The sequence below is a fragment of the Cricetulus griseus genome, chromosome 2 (assembly GCF_003668045.3).
Source record: "Cricetulus griseus strain 17A/GY chromosome 2, alternate assembly CriGri-PICRH-1.0, whole genome shotgun sequence".
Classification (NCBI taxonomy): domain Eukaryota; kingdom Metazoa; phylum Chordata; class Mammalia; order Rodentia; family Cricetidae; genus Cricetulus; species Cricetulus griseus.
In genome coordinates, this window is record NC_048595.1 from 404,649,633 (window position 1) to 404,667,786 (window position 18,154).

General features: G+C 37.5%; 1 protein-coding gene across 1 annotated transcript in view; it reads right to left on the reverse strand.

The window, feature by feature from the left end:
* Positions 1–6,645: 6,645 nt before the first annotated feature.
* The window catches only part of Tmeff2 (transmembrane protein with EGF like and two follistatin like domains 2), a 255,344-nt gene continuing 243,835 nt past the window's right edge, over positions 6,646–18,154 (reverse strand). Inside the window, exons 8-10 of the mRNA XM_027396870.2 lie at positions 12,042–12,165; positions 10,267–10,425; positions 6,646–6,975 (exon numbers count right to left, since the gene is read on the reverse strand). Of these exons, the coding sequence (XP_027252671.1) occupies positions 6,879–6,975; positions 10,267–10,425; positions 12,042–12,165 (380 nt within the window). The 3' untranslated portion in view covers positions 6,646–6,878. The remainder of the gene's footprint in view (positions 6,976–10,266; positions 10,426–12,041; positions 12,166–18,154) is intronic.

Sequence of the window (18,154 nt, forward strand, 5' to 3'; positions counted from 1 at the left end):
TGTCTTCTGGAAGCAAGGACTAGTTGGTTTCCTTTTTTAGCTTGTCTTTTCTAATGCGACTCAGGATTGCTTTATGATCCCAGGATTTTGTTTTCCAAGTACAGGCAGATTAGATACCATCCAGCAGTCTGTGTTTGTGATTGCTGCCACTCCGGCAGAGCCCCAAGAGGGAAGCTGGCCTGGGGTGCAGGGCATGCACTGTTCCTCTATTCTCTATCTATATAGCTGATCTTGGGCTTTGGGACAAGGTTGCCCTGCAGAATATAAAACATCTAATCTACATATCTCAAGGTCAAGATTTGTGAGGAAGAAAATATGCAGAGGACTGCGTATTTACTTTAAACACAGTCTGTCCTCACCCAGAGGCCTGAAAACTCATTTGGGGGAGTTGTGCTGTGGCCTCATTCTTGCCCAGCTTGCTAGACCAGTTATTCTGTCTACAAACTTGAGGTACAGTGAATTAGTCATTCCAGACATCAGGGCTGGAGGCCTTTGGGTACCCACTTTGTGCTCCTTGTGTTCAGGCTACCATGCCTCACTCCAGAAGTCCTGCTCAAATGCATTGGATTCCTTTCTTCTAGAAAGAGTATTTGAATAAACTGACTCTAACTCTCTTTTCCAACTGTACCTTCCTGCCCACCAGCTGTTTGATATGTCCATCTCTCCCCGTCCCTTAACCTTTCATTTTCCACTCAAATCTTGTCTGTCCTTCATGTTGTCATTTTTTAACTTGGAGGTTCTTTCATGACATACCATTGGTCTAGAGGACATGGGTGTGAACGAATGAAGTGACTTCTAAGATCATGCTTTACTTATTAAGGAAGGTAATGTGTTCCCTGTTGGCTAAAGTGTTTGCCTTCATCTTGGTTTTTATAAACAGACTCCTTAGAGAAACGTGTGGCAAAGCATGATAGTAGAATAGGATGTCTATTGGACCAGTTTATTCAGGGAAATTCAATGTCTTTTTCTATTAGGCAACTTCAGCTTGGGCAACCAGTGGCAGCTCTTTGTATATCCTTTTATTTAAGTAATACATTTTTGTGTATATGCTAACATATGCAAATATGTTCTTGTAAGTGTGCCTGCACATGCATGCCCATGTATGAGGTCATTTTTGGGAGCCATGGTATTGTACCTCAGGTAGTACTCACCTTTTTAGTTTTTAATCTGTCTGTCTGTCTGTCTGTCTGTCTGTCTATCCATCTATCTATCTATCTATCTATCTCTCTATCTATCTATCTATCTATCTATCTATCTGTTTATCTACCCATCAATCATTTTCAGCAAGTAGAACAGGCTGGGTGACCAGCATACCCAAGGGATCTGCCTGTCCCTGTATCATCAGCACTGGAATTACAGGTACATAATTCCTGGCTTGTTTTTAATGTGTTCTCTAGGAATTAAAGCCAGGTCCTGAAACCTGTTATTAAATTTTATATTGTGTTCATATTTGAATATATACCCATAGAAATGACCAAAAATGATACACACAAATACAATCATGTTTTCTCTTGGTCTTTGTATGATTATTCTTTTGTTTGGGTTTATCTGTATATTCTAATCTTAAACATTAATTAAACATAATTTCTTAGTATTATTTATTAACTATCTGATATACAGTGATGATGATCTGGGACATTGCTCTGCGTGCTTTGTGTTCATGAAAAGCTGGACTCATATAAAAGCCTCCTATTCTCAAGGTCTAAGCCCATGGAGGAGAACTAACCTGGACTGTGCCATGAAGGGCTATAACAAAGGCTAGCTGCTCCCTGCAGTGAAGAAAAGAGCAGTGGTGGTGGTTAGCATTCTGAGAAGGAGAGGAAACCCAGCAAGAGGAGACATCCATGGGGAGGAAGGGCATGAAGTCATCTCAAAATACACCCCAAAGAATGGGTTTGATTGTGGGGGTCCTGAGAGCTGCTTTCTCAGGGTACTTACTGTGCCCAAGCCTCACGTGGAGTGAGTGCCTTTACTGGATCAGGCTTGGGGGAGTGTCTGCCCAGCATAGGGCCTGGCCTACTCCTGTCCTTTTGTTCCTCCTCCTACAGTAACTGACTTTGCTCTGTTAATTCATTTAAGCTTTTGTCTTGTCTGGATTGGGAAAGTAAAGGCAAATGTTATTTCTTTTACTTCTTACTTCATGGAAGCTTAGTAATGACAACTAACTGAAAAACTAAAAGTATACAGGCTAATCAAGTCAGCCCATTTACCATTTGTGGAGCTTGACCAAGGTTGTATCCCTTAGAGTAGCTCAACCAGCAAAGCAGATTTCTCACCATAGTGAGACTGGATGAGCAGCACATCTTATATATGTTCTGATGCTGACTTCAAAGGGCCATGTACAGTAATAGATTTATGTGCTGGTTATAAAGCTAATCCCATTACTTCATATAACCCTTCATCCTTCCTCTGACTTTTATGGGTGCTTCCTGTGGATGCTCATATAGAGATATCAATTAATTCAATGAAGAAGCTTTCATTATTGATATCCAGATGATTAATTATGTAAGTGAAATGTCTCCTGTAATTGAGGAAGAACAGTCTATACAGGTGCGGCTTGACTTGGCAAAGGGAAGCAGCATCAGAGGACAAACATTAGCAGAGTCTAATGTGACTTTGAGATAAGCTTTGTCATAGTTGAATTTTCCGCACTGGCTTCTCTCTAGTATCAGTCAGAGTGTACTGACTCATCTCCATCCAAAAGCACAACAGGCTCTATGCTACGCGCGTTATCAGGATTTTAAAGGAAAAGAAAGTTGTCCCCCTTTTCAGACATGATACTAATGGATGAACTTGGGGGGAATTAGATGAGTCAGATTCTATTCCACTTTTGATCTCTGCATTGCCTTCATTTCCCAGAGCTAAAAGCAGCTTTCTGGTTTCCAAAGACACAAGAATCACTACTGTGAATGACTGTGATTCTAGACTCTGTCTAACTCTGACCATATGAATCCCATCATGCATCACTCTGCTGATAAAACATGCTTTATTATAACTATTTACTGCTACTATAAATATTTATTATAGCCCTACAAAGTATTTCCATATATTTCCATTTTGCTTTGTGCATGCCAGTGTTCCAAGCCCAGACATTGATTGCTGTTTTATTTCTCATAGTAGTCACATTGTGCATGGGAAGATGCTGCTTCTCCATTTTAAATGGGAGGCATAAGGAACTCAGGCAATTTGCCCAAGGTTAAGTACGTAATAAAGTAGGCCTTAAGCTAGGACCCACATCTGCCTTATTTCAGAGGCTGAATTTTCAATAGTATGCTTACTTTGAAGCCATACCCCCCACTAGTGATGATGAGGCCCTGAAAATATTTCACTCTAGTTTTCAGTTCTCTGAGCAGAACTTAATGTGATGGGGGTTTTTTTTGTTTGTTTTGTTTTTTTTGTTTTTTGTTTTTGGTCGCTTGATAAATCCTTGCCTATCGCTCTCTTTACTTCCTTTGAAAGCAGAGACCTGTTTCTACCCCATGCTGTACCACAGGCCTAGAACAGTGTCAGCCATAGTATAGATACCCAGTAAACATTGGTAGAATAGGTGGAAACATTAGTATGCCTTGGGTCTTTAGATTCACATTGCTTTCAGGCTAAGAGAAAGACTGACTTGCAGGAATAAATGTGGCCCAACACAGAAAACCCCCAGCAGAGTCAGAGGACTGGTAAGGGTTCCAGGGGCTTCTGTGGGACTCTGTTGTTTCCTTGAGCATTGTGAAGACAAGGGTATGAGGATGGCATGGAGAGTACAAAACTGTAGAAATGAGACACCAGAAAGTGTGTGGAGAACGAAGCCATTCTGACTGTGTCACTGAAAAAGGTGTAGAGGACCATCCTGGAGGGTCTGGAATCCCAAGCACAGCCTTTGTTACCTCCCATGTTATCCTTCCTTTACCTCTCAAAATCCCCCTTGGGTTTCTGAGAACAGCAATTCAAGGAACCAGGATGGGTTGATAGTGTGTTTCTTTCAGGTAGGGGTTTCTTCAGATACTTTGTCACCTCACAGCCTAGCACAGGGCTTGTAATTGGTGACCCTCAGTAAATATATAATGTGTTGTAAATGTATACTGAAGTGGATTTTTAGATATTTATTTAAAAGCAGTTTGCATTTATGTTGACAGTAAATGACTGTAATGTTTAATATACTTTTGATGGAACTAATAAAAATCTAGTACCTTTTTCTGAACATGCACAAGTTTAGAATTAAGGTGCTTGGGTGACTGGCATATGGCAGACTTCAGTTCTAAGATACAATGTAACTTGCTCAAGACTCCCATAGTAGAACTGTAGGCACAGGAGAAATTTAGCAAAGTAGGGAAAATGGTACTTACATTTGCTTTCTATAAGTTGTTCTGTATATTGGATTGATTAGACCACATTACTTTATTACACTGTGTTTTGTGAACACCATGCTTCAGCAGATCTATCGACAGAATAGAGTCTAGGCTAAGTCAGAAGTTAAGCGATATAGGTGCTAGGAGAATATGGGATTGTATCACACAAAGAGGAAATTAGGAATATTTGCTTGGAGAAGAAAGTAATTGTAGAATTCTGGAGTTAATAATAAAACATGTTTGTGTCTCTATATTTTAAATACACACCATTGTTCCTTTACCCTAAAGGGAGTCAAGGCAAGAGAAACTGCATAACTAGAATGGTACAAGAATGAAATTGCAAATGATGAAAGATGTGTTAGGAGAAGTCCGATGATTCCGCTGGTACTGGACTACGAGCTCCTGCGGTTAGACACCATGTTTTATTTGTTTCTGCCAAATAACTAAAATAGCACCTAACACACAGCAAATGCTTACTTAGGATTCATTATTCAAGCTTAAAATCTTTCATGATGTAGATGATCATGGAGGTGAGCGGAAAGGTATAGAGGACTCTCCCAACACTCAGGTTTGTGATCTCCAATAAAAATTTACGTATAGTGAGGCATAAACTTATAACAAGTCAGTCATTTCATATTTTTGCATCCAAAGGTCAGTGGAATTGTTTCTTTGAACAGATACATCGCCATGGATAGTACATTCTTTTTCTCTTCTGTTGGGAGAAGGAAGGGTTTATTTGCCACAGCTACTACCATACAAAGAAAACTAGGTCTACTTACATCTCTGTGCATGTTAAACAAATTAACCTTCCAGACAGTTTAGCAGGTATTTGTTGTATAATACGTATCAAGGGAGTGATTTCATAGGAGTACTTGAGTGATGGTTATGTCAATAAAGTCACACTTTTCAAATTTATGACAATCTAGAAAATCACATTTTTCAAAGTCCTAAGGCTTACATAGATTGTCAACTTTATTATAGATTAACAAATGCTTTAAATCTCACTTCAAAACCTTGTTTTTTATAGACTATTTTATGTCCAAAACATTTTGATTTGATGTGTCTTTTTGTTTTCTAACAAAGAAGGGATGTTGTTTCTTATAGTCCATGAAGAAGTCATTTGAGGAAGACAAAGAAAGCTTTATTTAAATCATCAATATGTGCTACAGGAACTACTTGAAGGTAAAGGATAATAAGAAAATTATTTAATTTGGAACTTCATCTTACTCACAGTTTACTTTCTCCAAACAAAGTTATCATTCAGACCTGTCTGCTCATATCTGGCAGCAGTTGACAAAAGCAACTAAGGTCCCTTAGATTCTCAGAAATTTTCTTTCTTATGTAAATTATGCTCAAAACATACTTCTCCATCCATTGTCATGAAACAGTGTCTATTTGTTTTCAATTTCAAATAATAGTGCTTTTGGGCCATAAAGGTGCTAATGAGAGCATTTGTTTTTTATGAGTCTACTTCTTTTCATACAAGATACAAACATGGTAAAAGTCTTCTTTTTCTTTTTTGAGACTGTGTGTGTGTGTGTGTGTGTGTGTGTGTGTGTGTGTGTGTGTGTGTGTGTGTAAACTTGGCTGTACTGGAACTAGCTCTGAGACCAGGCTGGCCTTGAACTCACAGAGATCTTCCTGCCTTGGTTTCCCAAGTTCTGGTATAAAAGGCATTCAACAAGGGTCTTTTAAGAATCTGAGGTTTGGGTTCATACCTACTGATGCAGTTACAATTTTCTTCTAGCTGTTACTTCTGCTCACATAAACAGCACAAGTTCGGCCACTGTTTATATACCTGATATATACCTTACTCAGAACCCTGAGGTTAGATGTATTTGACTGAGAGAATTATGCTGCATCCCAATAAAGACAAGTATCTTGTTTGCATTCTATTTTGAGTCATAAAACACTTTCTCTCCCTTCTTCTCTTATTTAATTTATATGCTAGAGATTTTTCTGTTCTGAGAATAAAAGAGAAAGACAAGGAAGAAAGTAGATGAAGCAGAGATCATTCAAGTATCTGACATATTTTATGCTTCCTCAATAAAGTAAATTATGTTTTCTCTTTCCAATAACCATCATTTCCCTTGATCTTGGCATCACTCAAACCTAGCTCCAGAGTCCTGTGAGAACTAATGTGTTGTCTGAAGATGCACAAGAGGAGGAAACACTGCTGTCTGCATAGCCCGTGCTAGTTGGACAGTGTTTAAAAAGTTACGAATTACTGCAAATTTAAGAATGCCGTTTTGTTTTCTCATCACTGAGTATTTATTATATATAACAAATACATGGGAAAGAAAAACTATATTGTGTGATATAAATAGTTTATTTACATTACAGAAAAAACATCAAGACAATGTATACTATTTCAAATATATCCATACATAATCAAATATAGCTGTAGTACATGTTTTCATTGGTGTAGATTACCACAAACGCAAGGCAACATGTGTAGATCTCGTCTTACTCTTTTGTCTCTAATACTGTATTGTGTAGTCCAAGCTGTCGGTTGTCCGGCCACTGGGAAACATGCTCCCTCTAGATTAACCTTGTGGATGCTCTTGTTGTGTTGTCTGAACTGTAGTGCCCTGTATTTTGCTTCTGTCTGTGAATTCTGTTGCTTCTGGGGCATTTCCTAGAAGGTTGGAAAGTTTACAGATCTTAGTCTAATGCGATTACCTAAAGTTTGGTCCTATATTCAAAGAGTGCAGCTGTGGGAGCAAATTACTAAAGTATCTCAGAGCAAAAAACTGATTCCTAGTAGAACTAACTGGGAGTGCTTGTAAAAATTATTATTGTTTACTTATTATTTGCTTCTCCTTGCAGTTGTCTTTAGGCTTCTGTAGAGAACTGAAGAACAGAAGTAGAAGTTGAAGAGAAATACTTTTACCTTGTCCTTCACTGTTCATTCTTTAAGTCTATTTATTATATTGTGCAATGAACAGATTCAGCACAATGCAAACAAGCAAGTCCCAAAGCTTATCACAGCTCACTTTAAAGGTCTTCAACAACTTTATATTTAAATGTCTTAACGATGAGTGTTATATTGACATTTCAGTGCTATAAGATCCTATCACAGCAGAACAAACCAACTGATAACATCTGATATGCAAATGAAAAGGAATATTGCTTAGGTTAGCCTAATATCATTGTCTTGCATTAATGCTATAAAACTAGAGGCAAAAATTGGCACCAATTATGTTGCTCGTATAAAAGCTAATATTCAGTAACATCTGAAAATCGCTGATCTAGTATTTTTTATTATAATAACAAGTTTCTTTGATGATGCAAGCAAGAGAAATATACAGCTAACACAAAATTCTAATACAACTAAGGATGGTACAGTGAAAATATGTATATAAACATACATACTATACTCGCACACACATACATAGTAGGTGTGGGCACATTTTGTGTAGTTTCTGGGGCCATGTAGCTGTTATAAACAAACATGGATCTGGGAAGTCACATTTTCAACAAGTAGGAGATGGAAACAAAAAGATGAAAATCCACCTTCTCAATGGGACAACTCTTTTCATTTTGGAACAGGTCTCTAGATATTCATATTTTATGAGATATTGCTCAGGAGGCAGATTCTTGAATAGACAGAAAAAAGGAGAAACAAATTTGGAGGGAAATGGGTAGGACAGGAGAGAAAAGAAAGGAAGTTAGAACAGAGAACAGACCAGATGAGACCAGCATTAAGAGAAAATTGAAGACAATGGAGAGGCCTATGCTAAGAATAATTCTGTGAACTGTCTATTGTCTGGGTATTTTGGAATAGGTCTTGACAAACAAGGCTTGCCCAGGCCACCAGGAAATCGGGTCTCTTTGGGTCAGAGGTGTGCAGTTGGGGAGTCTGTTTTGTAAGCATGCTATTTTTGAATGAATGGAATGAATCTACCCCGGATACTGGTGTGACATACAGATTAATACTTTTCCTAGGAAGTGTTTCTAAGGTTTGGTTGTACAAGGAGAAGATTTATATAGTGCATTATAACAATGCAATCATGGCTGCTGTGCTATTTCTCTTCCCTTAAAGCAGATATAGAATGAGTTTTTGCTTTAGTATGAAAAATAAGAGGAAAAAAAAGACATACACCTTGAAAATATAATAGACATAGCTTACTCAAACTGGGATCTTAGTATAGGTAGTCAATGACAGAAGAGCAGACAAAACCATGAGCAGCTAGGAGCAGAGGAGCAGCGTTAAATGCAAAGTGAAGGCAGTAGACAGACACCATTTTGACTTCATTACTCAGCTGTGTAATCTCAGTATTTGATGATACCTCATATTTTAGGGATCCGCCATGAAAGTGAGGATAACTTTTTTGTAATGTTGTAAAGTGTGTATGCATGTGAATTTGTGCACTCAAACAAGTGAATATATAAACATATGGCACAATTATAACATATAAACACACAATTCCTGGTAAAAGAGTCTCTATATTATATTTTTAAGTTATGTATAGGAATGAAAAATGAAAAACTTATTTGAAGAAATGTCTGAAGTATTGAAAGTTTGACTTTCTTCACTATATAAAACAACAATTAAGTTGTTACAATTTGAATATAAATACCAGCTTCATTTTTCTTTGTGGCCTGAAAGATGTATGATACAGTTTTCTGTGTTTTAGATTCTTCTTTATCTTTTCTTTTTCTTTTTTTTGCTCAGTACTTTTGGTTTTCAAGTTGTCTTTATGTCCTCTGCTTTTATTTTCATATAATCCATTGGCTCACTTGGCATCTAAACATGAGTGTCTGGATGATGGACTCAGTTGGCTTAGGGCAGCATGAGCTCCAGTGATGATCTTCCCTTGTGCCTGTAGGCTAGGTGAGGATTTATGAGCTATATTTTGCCTTTTTTAAAAGAGCAGATTCCACACTTGTCTTTAAAGAAGATTGTGTAATACAGATGCCAAGGTATGTTACAGTCTTTATACTTTAATTGCATAATGTTTTTTATTTTCCCATTTTAGGGGAAATTTTGATTTACTATAGAACTATAGAAATGAATGAAAGTCTTAATGTTTTATAGATCTGATAAAAAACCTTAGAGTTTCCTTGGAAATTTTTAAAAAGAGAGTGAATTCAGTTTTTTTTAAAGGATCTACATTGGCATTTTGGATGTCACAGGACATGAATGATGCATTGGGTTTAGAGCCTAGTTCTCACCTACCATGCATTTGCACACTCAAGAGGTCCATCAAATCCCAGTCTTTGCTTTTCATCTCAAACTGAACCTCAAACATCACTCAGGAGTCACAGCTCGATTTCCTGTTGAAACTGGATGAAATCTCTATTCTATCTCATCACTGTCCAAATAAAAATTACCTTTTCCTGGGCTTGGAAATTGTTATTAAGGTGTGATATTTGCTGCTGTTTCAGAAATATATCAAAGGTTTTCATTTAGTATAACACAATCTTTCTCATTACATTTATAACATTGCGATTAACACTTACCATCTTAAAGTTAAAAAGTGTTGGCTGTTGACACCAAGTGTGTTAACACTGATGGTGTTCAAATATTAATGAGTGCTAGAACTTAAGCATTTCTAGACCTTATATAACATCTATTATCACATTTGGCATAGTGATTCCAGTAGGTAATCACTGGTTCAGAGTCTGAATGAAAAGTGGCCTTTTACAGATAAAAGAGAAGAATGTTTAAACAGAGGTTGCCATTATATGTTAGAGAAGACAATAATCTAAGGACATAGACAATCCTCATCATAATATGAAAATGAGTAAAATAAATTGTGCCTGTCCTGTAGGAAAACCCATGCCTTTCCATTTGGCTATTGAAATGTTCTAACAATGAGGAGCTAGGACTCATGGAGAACAGATGGCTACATTCTGTCCACCAAGAGACTCAGAGGACCAGTGCTGCCCTTAGCTTGGGTGATGCCCAAATACAATTACTGACCTTGTGATGCAGAGGACCACCACACATATGACAGCAATCTGAATCGTTCCAATGACAGCTGCAATCAAGACATACTGAAATCGCACAGGGCCAGGAACAACGTAGAGAACACTGTAGTCCTTTTTTTCACAGTGTTGGCCAGTATAACCAGCATCACATCTGGAAGAAAGGACAATATCTGGTCACTTGTGGCCCAGAACACTTTCATTTTAATTTCTTTAGCCTCAATTAACACTTTTACATATTTCTTAATGGCATAGTGCAAATGAAAAATAAGGCTATTTGTTTTAGACATTTTCTATGCCATTGTTAGAGAAATGCTGAGAAAACATTGAGTCAGAGATAAAGCAGGAGTAATTTCTTAAGTTTGATGGCCATAAAGTCATTAGTTTTGAACAGAGAAATATTTTTGTAATTCTCTTTAAAAGTTTTGAAGAGAAAAATTTTGGTGTTGATGATACAGGTATAGAAACAAAGCTACTGTGAATGTCCGCTTAGGGTGAATTGTGCTTCTCACTCAGCCTCCCAGCCAAAAATTCAGATGAGTAATTTTCATATTGAAATAAGCATTTGATATGAAAATATACTAAATTGGATCAATATGTCATTGATTTGTTGAAAGTCTCTAGTATTCAACTTTGAATATCTTGTAACTACGTCCTGAGGACTTTCCATGGTATCTGGAGGGTTTGATTTAATAACTGCTGCATAAAGAGGGGCAGCAGAGTTCTCTCCTTGTCATGTTCACTCTGCCTATTGAAGAACAGGAAGATTCCAGTGTATTCCATGAAAGGAAACAGGTATAGACGACAGCTGTAGGTAAAAGATAGATAGAGAGAGAGAGAGAGAGAGAGAGAGAGAGAGACAGACAGACAGACAGACAGACAGACAGACAGACAGACAGACAGACAGACAGAGAAGCAGAGATGGGGGAACAGGCAGAGAGAGAGAGACCCAGACAGTGCTATTTTGGTAAATCTCTATACCATAATCAATTTATTTCATCATATGCCAGTTGTCTATTAATTTAAATATAGATACATTTTCATTTTGATTTGCCATCTCAGAAATAATCTCTATGTTTTAGACATGAGTATATATTTATAAACTATATTTATAGACTAAATCCAGACAAGCAATTTCTTTGTGTCTCTTCTGAGTTTGAACTATAGATATGGTGGTCAATCATCTCACGATACCAGGCTCTATAGAGAAGAGAGTGAGTGCCCAGAAAAATCATATAGTTCATAGAGATCTGGAGAGTCTTGGAAATAACTTCCCCATAAATACTAAAGGAGAAGAGCCAAGCACAGCTCTATATCCAGAGGAAAGGATGGTGAACAAAAGGTGGCCATGTCCTTAAAACTATACTGTAACAGAGTGGTGTGCTGTATGCTGAGTGTATTAGGTACACACATCTTCAGGTTATTGGGTATGTGTATGTGTGTTTGCATGCGTGTATATGTGTGTGTTTGTATGTATGTGTGTTTGTGTGCATTTGTATGTGTATGTTTGTGTGTGTGTGTGTGTGCATATGTGGTGTGTGTGTGTGTGTGTGTGTGTTTGTATGTGTGTACATGTGTGTGTGTGTTTGTATGTGTGTACATGTGTGTGTGTGTGTGTGTGTGTGTGTGTGTGTGTAAGAGAGGCAGAAAAACTTTGATGCTATTTCCTCATTTAAGCAGAAATATAAACCAATCTGCCGCTAACACTTAAAAGCTAGTCTCTACATTTTTACTTTATGCTTTTTAAAAGTTTAATAAAGAAAATTTTACCTGCAAGATGGCTCTTGCATATTGATGGAGTGTTCACATTTCCCGTGCATGCAGAAGCCATTGTAATGTTCTGGACAAGGTATGTGGTGTTCTCTGGCACTTTCTTCTAATTTGTTAGCATTCTCTGTGAATATAGATAAAAGCAAGCACCCCTGTAAATATTTTCTGTGCTGGAGGAAGATCAACCAGTACATTAACAAGAAAACCAACAGTAGGCACAGCTATTTAAAAGGGCAAGAACTAAAAGGAAGAAAGAGGGAGAGAGAATTGAAAGACAGACATCTTTACAATTATGTTTAGAGATGAAACTGCAAAATTACCCAAAGCTTTTCATGCTTTTATGCAATTTCCTACATCTTTAACAGCCACTGATGTGGCCATGAGTTTTCAGACAGCTTTAATTTTACTTGCATAGAGCCTGTACATTGATCATAAAATAATCCAAGAAGAAATTCTCTACTTTTTGAATTTTAAAGCATTACATCTCTGAGAGAAAATTGCTGAAATACCTCGATACTTTCTCAACATGAGAGTTTAAAAGTTAAAACATGGGCATGTTCAATTGTTAAACATTTTCCAAACCAAATGCAAATTTCAACAAATGCATCCTGTCATGCGCTTTTATAATATATTGTGAATTTGAAGGTTTTTTTTTGGTACTAGCATCCATACATTTTTATTGCCACAATAATGCAATTGAAAGATTAAAGATTGTTTTAGAATACCTTATATAGACAGCCACAAAGTACATGCTCAACACTCTAAGTTCATTTCAAACTATAAGGCTCTGTACCTCATCTGGGCAAAACAGTAGAGCTGGCCCTGGTGTGTTAGTGAAGGTAAGCAGGACCCAGGGTTGTGTGGGTAGAACTGGCTCCACTCCTTGCTGTCTGCTACATTGGGTGAACTAGGTAGGGTAGTGCTGGAGAGCTCGCCCATGTAGTGAGGGAAAAGCTAGCGGGGTGACCAATCCAACTACTACCCAGGCCCAGAACCAGGGCTATGAATTGGCCTAACCCAACATCCATCTCCTCTGTGAACTGCTGGAGTGTGTGAAGGGACCAGATCTGCAGATGCAAAGCTATAGATTTCCACGACATGTGGCAACAATAGGAAATTCAAGAGGAACCCCAGTGTCAAGGGTATAGTAGAAGCCAGAGGCCTGGAACCAGATCAATGACTCATTGCAATGAACACTTGCAAGTAAAGATATATGGACTAAAGGGTGTATGGTGTGACTCAGTGGGCCACACTACAGCCTCTACACCAAGATTTTTGTTTTTTGTTTGTTTTTGCTTTTAAATTTTTTTTTGGAGGGCAGGTTGCAAGGGGATGGGGAGATGGAGGAGATTGGAATGCATGGTTTGAAATCCAAAAAGAATCAATAAAAAGTTAAAAATAGAGAGAATGATTTGTGACATTTAAACTTAAGGAAAATGAAACACCTTATATTCTAAAATGAAACACTTCCACTGTCATTAGCAGTTTTGTTTTCTAATGCTTTTTAAAAGCCATATAGGTGCCTTCAGGCCTCCATTTGCTCAAATATATTGAATTCACATTTGTAATACCATCTCCAAGCAAGTGGTTCCTCAATTACTTCTGTGTTTATTTTATAATTATACAAGGTCTGGGCTGGAGAGATGGCTCAGTGGGAAGAGTGCTTGCTGTGCAAACATGAGGACCTGGGTTTGGCTTATATCATTAATGTAAAAGGCTAAGTGTGGCCACATGCATGCCTGCAACCCCAGTGCTATGGGTGTGGCTGGAGACAGAGGACTTCTAGGGCTCATGGACTGCCCCTGTTGGTACATATTCAGTGAGAAACTCTGACTCAGCGGAGTTAGGCAGACAGTGATAGGCGAGGACACATGATATTCTCTGGCACACACACACACACACACACACACACACAGGCGCGCGCGCGCGCACACACACACACACACACACACAGGCACGTACACACACACACACACACACTCACACATATACACAAACACACACACACACACACAGACAGACAGGCACACACACACACACACAGACAGGCACACACACTGAAACACATACAGTTTTGTCTTCATTGTTTCTTCTGGAATATGGTATTCTTGAAAATTCCTGCCTAGATAAATGTGAAGTATAACTTTATCAAACTCAACCTAAAAGTATTTTTCAATCCATAAGTATTCTTCAGCATCACAGTAACTGGTCAGCAGTAAGGAAAGATTGCAAGTTAATTACTGTTTTTATGGGATGGATTACTTCCCATTATCTCTACACAGGGGCACCATATTTTATTATAGTGTATCCTTATAATTTCACTGGCAGTCATGGATGATGAGCATATTCATCAGGAGAAGGATGAGTCTTTGCCATTCGTGAATTAGATGGATGTATTATTTATATTTAGGCAGAGCTGTAAAATATCTTTCTATACATTTTAAGATCTAGATGCCATCTGCAAATCATTAAACTTTGAAGCAAACTGTTAAAATATTTAGTGCTTTCTTTTATGAGGATATTTATGTATATTGCTCTGATGGGTAATAGTTCAAGTTTTATCCCTTAATTTACAAAGTATATATTGTAGCAATAGTAGAGGGATTTCAGGTGACATTTAGGACTTCATTTGTTTTATGTCTGTGTCATTTTAGCTATGGTGTAGTTGATGATCTTTTGCATTAAGATGTTTCTACACTAAAAATTGTTATTAGAATTTGTGAAATACTCCCATAGAAAAGATTGTGAGGATACAGGGATTGTTTCAGTTTTTCCCATTCTTTTAAGCATTGTTTACATTTTGACTAATTTCTTTTGTAGCAAATTATGCCCACAATAAGGTCACACAAGGAAATAAAAGTAAATACTGTAAAATTTCACTAAAATGGAATCAGGATGACAGCGTTATTTAGATGTATCTTGTAATGACCTGGTTATCTGAGAATCCACAGAGAAGGCTTATTTTTTTGTGCTGGGTCCAGGTGGCAACAACTGGAGTAGGCAACCCAGGCACTCACTTTTGAAAAAGGATTTTGAAGCTGTGGGGGTTGTCAGCCCCACTGCTAATGAAATGAGCCAGCACTGATTTCCACTCTTATTTCTGGATCTTCTTCACATTACAAACTATTCAACACTTCTATTTAGTGTTCGTTAGTAACACTCCAGTGCTTCTGCACACCTGTGTGCGAGGAACTTCTCTGACTTCCTGCATTTCAGTTACACACAGCCTTTTCTGTCAGAATGTATCTCATCTTATTAAAGGGCTGACTTTTTTTCTGCTAACTATAAAAGGCGATCAAGAATTTTCTTAACTGAAAACCTATTCCTGAGGCTATTTTTATAGTGTACTTTACCCCAAACTGACGGTTCTGTATTCAAAGTCCAAAATGTGAGCTGAGGTCTAAATTGCTAAATAGGAGCTTTTTTGAATGAAAGTATTGCCTTACTGTGCTAAGAGCTAGATTTTTTTCCTCTTTGCTGTCTAAGCAGTGGTAACATGGGAGGGAATAGTCTCCATTGGAAAGTCTTCTAATTAGTTTATATCAGTCCTTGTGAGCTTAGAGAGCTCTGTTTTGCTGCTCATGTGATACTGTCAAATAAGAAAGTAGAGAAATTGAAAATAAATGAGTAGAAGAAATGATTCCTGGGCAAGAAAATGAGGAGTCATCAATATATGTCAACAAATTTGTAGTCAACCCAACCAAGTAAGCCAGCTGATTGAAAACCCAAATATACAACTACTTCTAGTGATGCAATAGACATACTTTAGAAATGAGATTTAAGTATATTAAGACAAGCAGAACCACAGAAATCTAATATCTCAACAAATATATGTATGAGTCATGGTAAATATTTGTGAACCTGAAGTTTATGTACACTGAATATTCAAGCAACAACAAAGCATTTGGAGATTTGAAATTATATCAAAATGATACTATGGGGGTGTACATGTTTTTCTAGTGGCTGACAACTTAGACATTGATTTCTCTGTTTTCCATTTAAAAAGGTTTAATGTAAAGATTATACTCTCTCTTCCAGGAAAGGTTGTGAGTATGGTACAATCTTTTCATGCCTCTGTTAAACTCTGCATGAAGTTTCCTGTTTAAGTGTTTACACATGGTTTTTTTGGAGAGAGAACATGACCTTTCTAAGAAGTGATCTCTGGTATACCTTGAGTAATTTGTAGCAGAGCCAAAAAGGCACATGACCATTTCTAGGCAATAGCTGTCAAGGAATGTTGAGGATGGTTGTTCTTTAGTGCAGTTACACATACTGCTGTTTGCAAAGGAAGACATGTGAAAACCAGAGATAGAATGGAACAAGGCTAAGGCTTACCTGAAGTCAAGTCACTTAGGAGTGTGTAGAAAGGAATGAAAGACAAACTGATCATCTCAGACTTCTGTCAGTGCTGCTCAGAGTGAGGTGTGTTTGTGTGTTTTCCTTTTGTTCTATATCCTTGATGATGCCACTAAGCTGACAAACACTACCCAAAGATCAGTTTTGGACTACAAACTGCTCAGGACAATTTCAAGGAGGCTAGCTGAGATGGCCCAGCTTCATGCACTATTCCAGCCAGGATTTCAGATAAGGCCTACACTTTCCCATTACACAGAGACAGGAAACAAATGATACAGCTAGCTCTCCCAGGACTTTCCCATTATTTCAATTTTCTTAGTGTCCCCAAGGGATGCCATTGCCCTCCAGACAACAGGAAGCAATCTAGAGAACACAACACCCACATTTCTAAGAGGAGGAGTGGTGGTTTTTGGTCATTCAGTGGATTATGGATATTTGTCATTGTTTAGGGGGCTTGGTTACAAGTTGTTATTGGTAATGGTCAGGGAAAAATAGCTAAGCAAAGGAGATTAGATTCAGGGATCTTGTTCTGAAAAGAAAAAGGGGGATATAGAAATTATAGGATAAAGGGGTAGATTATTGAATCTACTTTTGAACTAAAAAAACAACTCCTAGACTTATTTATTTTACATCAGCATGAAGTTTTGTATATTGATACAAATTTGAGGTTAGTTGGGTTATTCTGTATATGTTTCTACTCTTGTTTAAGATACTTTTGTATATTGATACAAATTTAAGGTTATTTTTGTTAGAACATATGTACAAATGTTTCTACTGTTGTTTAAGGTATTACACCTATGCAGCTCATTTTAAAATGTAATGTAAATTTCTAGTTCTTGAAAGTTATTATTACAAACTACTTAGGATATTAAAAAAATGAAGATTAGTAGTTAGTCACCTATTAAAATCAAACTTGTAGTCATGCTAGGTATGTTTTCAAAGTCAAACAGATACTTTAGATAGGCATGTGGTCTTCAAACACTTCAGAGATCTACTGAATATGACATTTGGGATGTTTTAATAATATAAGACTTTTAATGACAGTGAGAAATGTCTGGTCCTAGCAGCACAGATCTATTTCAGAGAATATAATGGGCAACGGAGAAACTCCATATGGAGTTAGCTTTCTGTTAGCAAGTGGGTAAGAAACTGCCCTTGGCTGCTGGCAGTATGCTGCCCAAATTGGACAATCAGGACACAGAAGAAAGTCGCTGCCAAACCTTTCCAAGACAAGGCAGATCAGTCCTTCAACCTTATGGTTGAAAGTCATAAAAGGATAGTTTTGGGTAATACAAGTTAGGATAGAAAGTGAATTAAATACAAAACTTTAGATTCTGTAAGATAATATAGATAATGGAGAATTTTCTCTGAATTTGCCAAATGAAAATGGACTGGATGTTATAACTGCAGTTCTTACTTGATAACTCTTTTTGTTGTATATAATTTTACCCTGTTAAAGTTAAAACCTTTCTTTTTAATTAGACAAAAGGGGGAAACGCTGTGGAATAATCTTTTAGTACACTGAAAATATGTATTACTCTCATTGGTTAATAAAAAGGGGACTGTCCAATAGCTAGGAAGAATTTTCAGGGAAGAGAGAGCTCTGGAAACAGGAGGGCAGAGTCAGAGGACTCTCGAGCAAGACGCGGAAGAAGCAGCATGAGAAACTCACAGATGAGGTAAGTGAGCCTTGGGACAACACATAGGTGAATAGAAATGGGTTGGTTTAAGTTATAAGAGCCGGCTGGAGACAAGTC